This window comes from Chanos chanos, chromosome 2 (assembly GCF_902362185.1).
Source record: "Chanos chanos chromosome 2, fChaCha1.1, whole genome shotgun sequence".
NCBI lineage: Eukaryota > Metazoa > Chordata > Actinopteri > Gonorynchiformes > Chanidae > Chanos > Chanos chanos.
The window spans coordinates 15093772-15106271 of record NC_044496.1 but is presented as its reverse complement, the minus strand read 5'-3'; the positions used below and the strand labels follow the sequence as shown (position 1 = coordinate 15106271).

At 40.9% G+C, this 12500-nt stretch overlaps 1 protein-coding gene across 1 annotated transcript in view; it reads left to right on the top strand.

The window, feature by feature from the left end:
• Nucleotides 1-12500, top strand: part of cemip (cell migration inducing hyaluronidase 1) — a 59765-nt gene that overhangs the window by 17980 nt on the left and 29285 nt on the right. Inside the window, exon 2 of the mRNA XM_030765913.1 lies at nucleotides 11948-12052. Within this exon, the coding sequence (XP_030621773.1) occupies nucleotides 11995-12052 (58 nt within the window). The 5' untranslated portion in view covers nucleotides 11948-11994. The remainder of the gene's footprint in view (nucleotides 1-11947; nucleotides 12053-12500) is intronic.

The window sequence follows — 12500 nt, the reverse complement described above, 5'->3', positions numbered from 1 at the left end:
AAGAAAGAAGACATGATGCACATGTTACATCATCAGCTGTGTGGGAATTGTGTTCATCATTCAGAAGATGCCTCGGAAAGTTTCATACAGTAGGCCATATAGATCCCTTCGTGAACAAAATTAATGAGACAGACCGGACAGGGAGGGGGACATTTCCATGTGGACAGGGAGGGGGACATTCTATTGATACTTGCTAATACCTCCCTTCCTGTTAACCGTCTCTGCCTATCCACCGCCACCCCTCCTTGCCCTCTACAGTAGGAGTAGTGCACGCGTTTGTGAGTGTACGTTTATGTATGCTCAAGAGCACGGGGTCAGTACTCAATAGAACTGACAATTTCACCAGAGTAATTCGTAATTAGTGCGGATTTTAAGCAAGCTTTTGAAAATGATTTTAAGACGACAAATTGGTTTTTATTACTGAAGAATTTAATGTCACAACAAAGCTTTGTCGCATCAGTTAGACACAACTAAATTTCATGTAATCAGTTCGGCATTTGCATAAAAGGATACTTGGCAGTTTTGTTCTCGGCAAAGATGGAAAAGATTTAAATGCAGACTGGAACCAAGTGTGCCAGCCTGAAAGAATCAAGAATTCTGTGGGTTGTCTGAAACAGAGCAACCAGTGGGTTTGTTTTGTTTTCAAAGTCTTGTTTTAAGAAAAAAAAAACCCAGAGTTTATATAACTCACAGGTTTTTTTTTTTGAACGTTGTGTTTCAATTATGTATAAAATATACATTTATTAATAAATTGTGTAATGAAAATGATACTTGGTGGCTTATGAAGCATGTCCTTAGTGGACCCTTTGATTAGAGAGTCAGCTGTGTTCTAGTTAGGACTCTCCAGATGGTCTGACAGTGTTTGCCATTTGAGTAATGCCACATTCTGGCTTAAATTAAAGTTTAGGAAAAATACATTTACATCCCAAAACCAAATCCTTAACCAATATGCTCTGTCCACTGCATGTCCTTTCAATAAAAGACCTTTTCAAGTCACAGTCAAAGCTGATTTAAGTCCCCTGGACAGACATGATAAATTCATAACCCCCATGAGAATCCCTACCGCTGAGTTTTCCATTTTCCATTAGTTTTCCATGCTCAAGGTCCTTGATGTAAAAGAAAATCCCTCAAGCTCTGGCTTAGTGAACATGATATTTTTTAAAAAGGGAACAGGAGCAATTAAAAATCTAAGGACCACCAGTGAATTAAGTGGATGTACCAGTCCGTAACTAAAGAACACAGTCAGAACCATTCTCTTGCCTTTTGTGTGAACATGGCGGACAGTTAGGGCATGTTAATGGTGAACTGATTGAGACCTGGAAGAGGTCTGATTGGCAGCTGAGAAAGGATGTCTGATTATTCATCTTTTCTCTTTTTGTTCATTTTCATCACGGGGAGAGAGTGAATGAATAGTTTCGTGAGAGGAGTACTGGCACACACTGGCAGTAGCTTGGCAGGTTAGCTGTGGTGATGGTGTTGAATGCAGACGTTTCTTCCTCTGACAAGTCTTGGCTTTTCTCTCATTAGATCAACTTACAGCTTTCACCCTATAACTCATCTTTACAGCAATGCCTTTCATTTAATATATCCTTATAACAAATAGATGAACTCCAAAGTGAAATGTTGATTAAAAGATGTTTATGCTATTGGAACAACTGTATTTTATGAAAAGGAAATGTGATTTACGACCTAAAAAGAGTAAACAAGCTTTTTTTTTTTTTTTAATAAGTTTAATTCATAGACGTCAACCTACTTTACTTCAGAAATGCCAACCTATTTCTTCTCTTGGGAATGTATGGATATAGCTACATTCTAGAACATTTTCCAAAGCCTAGTTCCACAGGATTGTACTTTCTGTAGTAAACCAGCACTAACATAGGTTATTCAGTGCACAAACTCATCGTGCTCTCAAACAATAAAGTCAATTGTGCTGGTCGTTTTTCTCCTAGTGCTGGACGAGGGACGGGGAAAAAGTGCATTCTTGTATTTTTAGACAAGTTGTTTTCATGATGTTTCCCCACCTACAGAGAAAACATACCGCAGCACCGATTGATGCAATATGTGCAGCAGCTTATTGAAACATGTCGTCGTCCAAAGTACGAACTCGTCAGTTTCTGGTCGTTTGTGTGCTGCTGTGTAACCAAACAAATCAAATGTACCGGTCTGAACATTTGATTTAGAGAGACGATTCTTGGAAACCTTTTAGCGAGGGAAGAAGGCGCGAATGAATGAACGCCGCGTGGATTCATTTTGAGTCTCCCGCCACTCCTCTTTTCCTAAGTTTTTAAGCACCGCTGAGTCTTTAGAGCAGCCCTGATTACTGTGTGAACGGTCACAATGACCGTCGACAGGCCCACAGACGGAACAGCCGGGCACCGTAAAGTACGTGTAATGAGGGGAAATAAAGCCCCATTACTAAGGGTTTTGACAAAAGGTTCTCTCCTTTCGGAAAACCTATACCCTTCCTTGTTTTAGTGGCTCTGACTGCTCGGAAAAAATAAGGGACGCCTGAGTAATATGAGCAAAGCACAAAGCGGATAGTGTTTGTACAGAAAGCACAGGAGGAAATGTTCTGCCTAGAGCTGCGTTATTCAGCCGAAAATGAAGGTAGCCACTTAGGCATTTTCTTGTCAATTGGTCTGTGCACAATGGCCATATGGTCAATACAGGAGTGCTGCAGTGCGCATTGCTTAGTAGCAGTTGCAGTTCAACATTTCTGTAATTTTGTGGAAAAACTGGAGATCTTGTAGACAAGCGTTCTTTGAAAGGTAATGATTAAAATAAATGGTATGTTAGCCAGTACATTTTACTGACGATTTATGCTCAGTTGCTGACCCTCCCACACATTGCAATAAAACAGCACAGTAATCAGCAAGCAAGTCAGAACATTCAAAGGAATGGAAAATGCAGACTTCATTTTCTTTTTTTTTTTCTTTTTGCGTGCAGGAATGAGACAGGATTCTTAGCAAAAGCTGAAAATCCTCTCAAATTCCTCTCTTGTGAAACCTGTCTTTTCTGTCATTTGATTGGCTATATTCATGTTCTTTCACTTAACGATAAACAATACGCCCAATCCTGAATGAGCGAGATGGGGGGCGGGCAGCGAGGAGAGAGGGATGGGGGCGGGCAGTGAGGAGAGAGGGATGGGTGTCTTTGAGCTGTACAGCTTCTTACTGTTCAGCAAACAAGTTCAGAAACCTCATCTCTCATATCATGCTGGAGGAAGGGCAAGCTCCTGCTCAGTTTGGAACGTGTGCCCCTGCCTCTCGCCCAGCGTCTGTCTGGGAGATGCTAGAATCACACTGTATGATATGCAGATCATAAGTCTTCACCAGTTCATAAAACTTTGTATGGCCGCAGAGATAGAAATAGAGCTGTTGCAATTTCATTTGTGAGTTGTATCATCAAAAGAATTCACTCACTCACTCACTCAATCACTCATATTTCATTTATGCATTCATTCATTCATTCATTCATTCGTTCATTCGTTTATTCATCCATTCATTTATGTTGCCATTCATTCCATCGTATCACTCAGGGTAGATGTGAGGTGAAGGTGTCCTTGAACATTTCTACATGTCATTTATCTGATTTTGGTAGTTCCACTCTGCTGCTACATATAATGTTTGATATATGTGAAGCAAGATCGCTGCTGAGTTACATGCTTAAAGCTCAGCGAGGTTGTCAGACGCAAAGATCTGCGTGAGATTAATGGGAATGTGCAGGTTTTCCATCTTCAACACATGTCAGAACAGCGAGCTAACCAAGCGTTTAATACCTCGCATTGGACTTGCAAATCGGAGACAGTTTGAAGAGGCTTGCAAACGTCTGGCACATGGAAATTAGGTGAACCTATTAAAACGGTAGAGCTCTCTGGGAAACCTATCAGTGCCATACATCAGTTCAGTTGGACTGATTGTCAAGAGTGCTTTGTTCGGTATTTTGCTGGTTTATTTGTTAAGTTGTCACGTCATTTAAAAGTATGCGAAGTTTGGTTTGAGAGTGTAAATGTAAACTGAAAAAGCCAGCTTGCGACCGCCGCCCCCCCCCCGCCCCCCCCCCCACTTTGCCGCACGACCAGGCCATTCTTGCAAATGTGACAGTTTTCCCCCCTCCTTTCCTTTCATCAACTATAAGAAGATTCAGTTATGATTTCAGAATATTCTTTAACGGTTCAATCAAGACCGTCCACATTCAGACATTCAGTTCTTCTCACCCCCTGCGCTTGGATGAATAGAGGACAGTATTATAGTGATTGCACATTACCGTGGCCAGGAATGTTGTATTGCCCTTAATTTGATTGCAGGCAGCTATGACAGGAATAGTGGATGGCTCTCTGATTGCAGAAGACTGCATTTTTTTTGTGACTGTTGTCACTTGTGTCCAAAGAGTACAAAGTGTATTTTAGGAGGGAGGGAGAAGCAGAGAGAGAGAGAGAGAGAGAGAGAGAGAGAGAGAGAGAGAGGGGGAGAGGGAAGTTGACATTCAGTCTTTGGCACAGTCAGCCGTTCCCCAGAGAGTTTTCCTGACTCAATCCTCATCGTTAACTTGCTGCCGTTATGGAAGATAATTACTCTGACTTCTTCCATCAATGCTTAGCTGTACCTCAGGGACAGAAGCTTTCAGCACTTGTTGAGCAAGCTCACTGAATGCTCTGCTCTTACACTTGAATCTGGATGTTTCTTCAAGAAACCCTATGCTAAGTGTCAGTTGTCATTCTTAAAGACATGTACTGTATCTGTGCGATGATGGAAAAACACCAGATGCTAGGAAAGCTGGTTGAAAATGCTAATAGGAGAGGGAAAATGTTGTATCTTAAGAGTCAACATCTTGATTTTATGTTCCACCAAACCTGACAGCATGAGTGAGTTGTTTTGTGTCTTTCACAGATAACACACTCATTATATGAATATCTCTTTGGTATCTACTTAAATATGTGTGATTCCATTTATGTGATATATTTCATCAAAATGAATCAGTTGAATTGACCAGAAAGGGAGAGAGCCTTAAAGTCAATCCGTGATTATTTTCAGAGAAAACTCTGTAGTCCTCAGTTTAAACCAATCATTCAGCAGCACCTGTCTGAACTCATTTCAGTGAATGTTAAAAATATTTTTCCTCCACAGTCACTCATTACACAACCCACAGAGCTGAAAATTACAGTGACACACAGAGAATGAAAAATAATACCCAACTATTAAATTCTTAATCATTTGTTGTGCATAGCCTTATTTCTTGTAGTATCAATTTGCGGTCTATATGATGATAAGTGTCTTGCGGTGAAATGCATTTTTGAGCCAGGTTTTCATTAATATCCTGTGCGGTATCACCAGTCGTCTTAGGATTCAGCTCTGGCCCCTTTGCTTTTCCTCTCTCTCTCTCTCTCTCTCTCTCTCTCTAAAGCCTGCAGATAATGATCATGGCTTCAGTGTAAGCTCCTCTTGTGAGAAGCACAGAGCAGCATCCACACGCTGCACATCCTCTGTGTTAGGAGAGTCATCCGTCTAATTAAAAAAGTAATTAAACAACTTTTTCATTTTCCCCCCTTTTTTGACCCAAGCTTTTCTTTTCTTTTTTTAAATTTTTTTTTCAAGAGAATGACAAGGTGACAAGATTGGGGGGGAGGGGATGGGGGCAAGCATAGCTTTTTTTTTTCTTTTTTTTTTTAAATTTCATAGCCTCTTCAGACAAGCAGTTTGTGATTGTCTTTGTTAAGTGGTAGATTTTTTTGACATCTGTCAATGAATATTAATCAAAACCTTTAATGGAACGTGACTTGGTTGTGGCCTGTTTTCCAATCTGCCTCTGAAGTCTTACTGCATTGCTGTGTGCGGTTCTTCCCCCCCCCCCACCCTGCTTATGCTCATTCAGTTGTGTGCACTAGAGAAGATTTGGGGAACCCAAACAAGGTTTGAACTAGTTGGTTTCATCATTCTATGCATTTGAGTTTCATCAGCCACTCATTTTTCTTTTTTCTTTCCCTTGCTTACAAAGCTAGAAGATTGAACCTCGGTAGCTACAGGGCTCTCACTTTTTGTCAGCTTCAAACTTTGCATAATGAGGCCATTTTTAATATTTTTTTTTTCCTGCACACAGTTCTCTGTAGGTTTCAGAGATAAAAGGAGAGAAAAGACTTAAAACATGGATTCCCCTTCCCACAGATAAAGTGATCCTCTCTTTCACTGTGTTATCTACAAAAGGAAAGAGGTTTCCAGAAGATTCTACGCATTGGCATAAAGAGAGAATCTCCCTGTAGCTGAGTTTGACATGTGTGAGCCCCCTCTGTACTGCAGGCAACATCTGACAGTGCTGCTTACACCTGCCTTCACATGTGAATGTGTGTAGAGCATGTGTATGGGTATGTGAATGAAACAGACAGGAGGAGAGAGAGAGAGAGAAAGAGAGAGAGACATGTGCATATGTCTGTGTCTTTGTACGTGTGACTACTGAGACTAACGTCAGTCATTGCTCCTGGTTTGTCTTCCCTTAGGCCGTGTGTGTGTGCATTTATGGGTGCTTACATGTGTATGTGTGTGTGTGTGTGTGTGTGTGTGTGTGCATATGTGCGTGTGAATGTGAGTGTGTCTGTGTAGGGGATGAGAGGCTTTGTTGGATGTACCTGTATCAGGTAGACTTTAGGGGACTGTGTACAGTATGTACAGTATGCAGGCAGGTGTTATTTTAGTGAAACTTAATCTGGCCTGTTTCTACACCATGGGCTGAATTCTCTCCCTCCCTCCCTCCCTCCCTCCCTCCCTCCCTCCCTTTTCTTCTTCTCCTCCTTCATTGCTTCTTTCCTCTGTTACCTTCACCCTGTGTAACATTAAATCATTAAATAAACATACTAGTCTTAAAAGGTTTTAAAAAGTCAGTATTTTTTAGTATTAGCAATATTATAACACTGTCTAGTCGAAAATTTTAGTTTCGTATCAACCTGAAAGATATGCTTGTGTCTGATGTGCAGAAGTTTCTAACTGATTTATAAATAATCAAAGTCTGAATTCCTCTGTTAGATTTTTTTAAAGATATATCTGTCTGACAGTCATACCCCGAGGCACCAGTGCCTGTGTGAGTTAGCTCCAGGCTTTGGCTTAATTTGTAGGTGTGCTTGCAAAACTGTCTGTAGTGGTTTCTTTTTGTGTGTATGTGAGTATTGTAACTCACAGGGATCCAGGTGTTTTCATCTGAACAGTTTGTTTTATCTGGATGAGACGGTTTCTTCTTTTTTTTCACGAGCAAAACCTCTATTAGAAATTATCCATGAAAATTCAGCTGAGTCCTTGAGGCTATGTCAAAACAATTTTTCTCATTCTTTTTCCTCAGAAGAACATGTGTGACATTTTGTTACTCAGCACCTCATACTCCTTTTTAAAGAAACCTCAATTTAAACCGCTCAGACTGTTTCATCTTAGCCCGAGCCACCTGTCGCTGAAGGAAATCATTTCGAGGAATGTTACTGTATAGTGTTGATTTACCAATATAGTTGATACCACATGTACCAAGGACTTTTGAGCAGACTGTTTTGTTCTTTACCATGGTAGATGCTTTGTTCCATGAACAAGTGCTAACACAAAAGGCCACTGGCAAAAGACTTAGCTGAGCGCGGAGTTTTAGACAAAGGGTTTGAAAGGTTATGTAAGGCAGTGCTGTTAGCTACGCAGCAGTACAGCATTGGGTTTCTCCAATGCTATTGTCCACATCTCAAAGCCCGTGTCTGTTGTGCACTACTTAGATTCCCTTTGGGTTCAGCCTTCGCAATTGAACCAACCTGCAACACTGGCAAATGCATTTTCATTTCTACGGCACAGAATTCAATACACATTCAGTTTAATTTTTTTTTAGCTCTATTTCAAGTGCACATTTTGAGATTATTCACATTCAATTTTGTATTTAATTCCTAAAATCATAAACTGTCGTCAGCTGCTCTGATTTTATGTACATTATAGGCGAAATATGTATTCATACAGTTTTCAGCTGCTTCCTCACAGTTATGAAAAAGGTAAGAGTATGTTAAGTAAACATTTACTGCACAGGCCTAGTGAACAGTTGTCAGCTATGACGTGAAGAGTGTCACGGTGAAAAACACAGACTGAAAATCCACATCTGCAATCATATTCGCTATCTGCTCAGTCATCGGTATGTGCCATCAGCCTAACAGGCTTTAACATGATTTCTCAACAGCTTATCAACATTTATCCTCCATCCAGTTGTAGACAGTGCGTGTGTGTCTGAGAGGTCGCACGCGTGACTTTTAGGTTGAAGGTGATGTGCTGTGTTGGCAGAGCGGGTGTTTGCGCTTGGTGTAGAGTGCCTCCGTCAGCACAGTGTCCCAGTCTCCACCGGATTAGGCTGTAAAAATAGCTGTTTCAACAGGAATTCTGTCTAAAGGCTTCACTTTCCTTGCGGTCACCCACGATCATGTATCACCTTCAGAATGCTCCTCTCACCGAGACATGGACTGCTCCTTTTTTTTTAATTAATCGTGCCTCCTCATCGCCCAGAAAGACAGTCTCAGGCCTCCTTGTAACATCAACCCCTGCATCTCCTCTTCAGGGAGCAGTCAGCTCTAAACAGAGCAGGGAGCAGGGCAAGAGGCACAAGAGGAAAGATAAAAAAATCTAAAAAAAAGAACCTAGCGTTTCTAAGCTGAGTTGGAAGTTTTTCTAAACACTGTGTTATTCCAGAGTCATGTGGAAATGGTTAAGGGTTTCTGTTTTGTCTGTCTCTGTGTGTGTGTGTGTGTGTGTGTGTGTGTGTGTGTGTGTGAGTGAGTGTGAGTGTGTCACGTCAGCAAGTTTTTCTGCAACTGAACAGATTCAACCATATGGAATATTCCTAAGGCTTCAATTTCATCTAGTGAATTCAAACAACTGAGACCCATAACAGACCATTTGATCCTTAGGGCTGTTGGAAGTGGTTGGTAATATACTGGTCAGGCAAAGGAGTTCCCTCTGTTTAAAGCACTTGGTAATTGTAGTGCAGAAGAGCTTTTATTTATAAATGAAAGAAGACTCTCTTTTTTTTTTTTTCTCAGCGTGGTTTCCCTGGAAAACTTGCAGCTCATGTTTCCAGTGCTGTCTGGCTGTTACATCACAGTGGCTGCCACAGTCAGACAGAGGTCAAATAACGTCCTACGTACAATAATGCGGCAACAAAGAGGAAAAAAAAAGGTTTCACTTGATAAAGTCTTTCAAACTCTCTTATAGTCAAGAATGTTTTCTTTAAGCATTAGCACGCCTTGATGCTCCCTGTGATTTAATTGGCCGTTTGAGCTTGTAAAAATTTCTTGTAACTACTGCTTGAAGTCGCAGCATAGACTGCCTGTAAAATCAGCTCTTAAAACGAGTATGTAATGTATTTTTCACCAGGAGAAAACAGCCGAGTAAACTCTCTTCCATGTGAATGAATGGCCTCTGCTGTGACTCTCATGATATTGTTTTCCTGTGCTCAGATGCTGGGGAGCAGCATGAAGGGGACAGGTGGGGAGGGGTCGTCTGGCCGGGCCCTGCAGGTTAACAGTGTCTCTGTGGGAGCTTTAGTGAGTCTGGCACTGGATAGATAGGGCTGCCAAACCACAGAGTCTGCGATTTTAGCCCAATTCCTCTGTCTGAGGACACTGGCCCCTTAGGGAACATGATGTAATGCTGTGGGAAAAATGTCTATCAGGTCGAAGGATTTGCAGACAATTCTGACAGGGTGGTTTCAGGAACGTTGAGTCGGCATGGCAGCCTGAAATATTGGGGGGAGCTGAGTGGGGAGGGGGGGGGCACTTTCCCTCAAATCTGCAGCATTTAGCCATGTGTGTGGCTCACACAGACACAGACACACACGCGCACACACACACACACACATACTGAACTCTCCCCTCTTCTCTTTCTCTCTCCAACTCCACACACGCACACATACACACTGAAGTCCACTGTGACATGAAGTAAACAAAGAGCAGGGAATTAAAGACTGAACTAACTGAAGTAGAAAGCATCGCTATGAATAATTCAGTAATCGGTATTCTTTATTTCAGTGATTTGGGCTCATATTTGATCTTCATTGTGTGTGTGTGTGTGTGTGTGTGTGTGTGTGTATGTTCAGCAACAAACCATGTGTACTGGTTATGAAGTTTCTGACATGCACAAACAGAATCTGAAAGTCAAACACATTCATCTCATTTCATGGGTTGAAAAGCAAAGAGAGGAGAATTAATGAGAGAATAAGTGTTGCTCAGAACATCACAGTTACTAATACACCTCTTTAACCCCTGCTCATCTCTGAACAGTTCACCCCAGCCTCGCTTTAGCTTCAGTGTCATACAGCTTCTGCTGTCTGGCTAATGACAAGCCTCTGCGCGTGTGTGTGTTTGTAAACCCTGTAAAGGGAAAATTTAGAAAATTCTAGTTTGTTGTTTTCAAAGTCAGTGAGTTTGTGGGGATTGGAGAAGGTAGATGTCTTTTTTTTTTTTTACATTTTAGGAACAATGAGAAACAGTCCATTACATTTATTCAATACACACAATTTTTTTTTTTGTTGTTACTTAGACCAGATCACCAACTATGCAAGTCCAGCTCATGTTCTGCAGATCTAAAGTGTAAAGTCTTCATAACCCTGTCTATGCACATGTGATGCCATTCACACGAATGTGTGTGTGTGTGTGTGTGTGTGTAACTGTGTATGTTTTGCCTGTTTGTATATCTTAAATATTTCTGATATTTCTCCGTCTGATCAGTGTTTTTTTTTTTTTCTTGCAGGAGTCTATGTGTGTGTGCGCTCTGAGGGAAGACCTGTCTACGTTATCGCACACTTCAGACTACGTGTGTGTGTGTGTGTGAGAGAGAGACACCAGCAAAGAGCACCACCCTTAGGGCTGGAGCTCACACATACAGGAGACTGATACTGCACAGAAACTCCACTGTTCTAGATTAACCTGTGACCACCAGTGAAATAAACGCTCCCCCCACATCCTCCTCCTGAGTCTTCATTTTGTCTCTTCTTTGAAGTCACTGCAAATGGTTTTTTTTTCTCAACCTTTTTTTATGGTCGAAAGTTACTTAGGTTGTTTGTTTTGTTTGGTTGATTGACTTATTGAATGATTGATTTTGCAAACCTTGTACCCGGTAACATGTTGTCACATCACAAAATTGACTCTTCAAACTCCATTCTCTGCCTTCTGGCAGGTAGATTTTATAGGGTTGTAATACAGATTAAAAAAAAAAAAAAAGAGGACAATATGAATAGAGCCTAAGAATGACAATGGGATTGCTTTTGAAGAAGGTCTGTACAATTTTGGATCAGGCGCATAAAGTTCAAAGCAATTTGTGTCTTTACTCTGTGGAGAGGAGAGAGTGGAGGAGGAGATGTGCTCACGGGGCCAGGAGTCTATTTGAACTCTAAAGCCCAAGGATGCATGCTGTCCCTCTCCTCTTCCAACTGCCTGCCTCTCCCGGCCGGAGTCACTGCCTTACATGGCAGAAACAGAACACAAAACCTATATGAGACTCAGCACTTATGTAACGGTGGTTCAACAAGTGCTCTTGTATAAGCCTTACAACCTTTTTCTTTTTCTTTGATTCTTTGATCCTCTAAGAATTTTCAAAGTTTCATTGAAAAAAAAAAATGGCGTAATCTCTTTGAAGATTAACGTATGTCTTCTAATCTTTGAGGTTTCAGAATGTTCAAAGCCATCTAAACTCAATTCACACAATTCAATGGATGAAGGGGTTTCGCATGAGTAAGAGGGATCCGGTGCCGTGTTTTCTGTTTTTGTGTGTGTGTGGTTTTTTTTTTTTTTTTTTTTGGTGAAACCTTTTTTACCTTTCTCTGTTTCTCTCACCCTTACCTTCTCTTTCTTTCTCACTTTATATCTCATTTTCTCTTTCTCTTTCTTGACTGCAATGTCTAAATTCTCAGTGAACACAGTGAAAAATGAAAATATTTCTTTTTTTTCTTTTCTCAGGGTCTTTGAAGTTCAACCTGGGTCGCCTCTTCAGTCACCACTGAAAAATGAAGATCTGTGTTGCACTGTGTGTTGTAACCACCATTCTTCCCATTATTCAAGCTGGTAATACATCTCTGCCCTCTTTCTCTCTCTCTCTCTCTCTCTCTCTGCTGGCCTGGGTTCCACCCTCACTAATGCTTTGTGGCACACTCTTCATTTCAGTTTTATCACCCTTCCATCATTAATATGCTTATCGTCAAGGGTAGAGCAGGATCTTCATAAACATGAACTTGACAAAATCTGGAGCTCTGTCAGTATACACAGCATTCCTCTTGCAATATTAAAAATGTTTGACAGTATTGGAATATTACCATTTTTATAATTTGAAGGACTAAACAAAAAAGCTTGAAGTGAAATGATCACATTCATCATTTCAGCACCATCTGCCCAGACCGTAGGTTTGTGACACACTAAAAAAGTGTAATTCTAGTCAGTTCCGTTCTGAGCCAAGACATTTAAATAAAAATAATAATAAAAAAAAAACCCAATAGGAAATATAAAACATCATTAC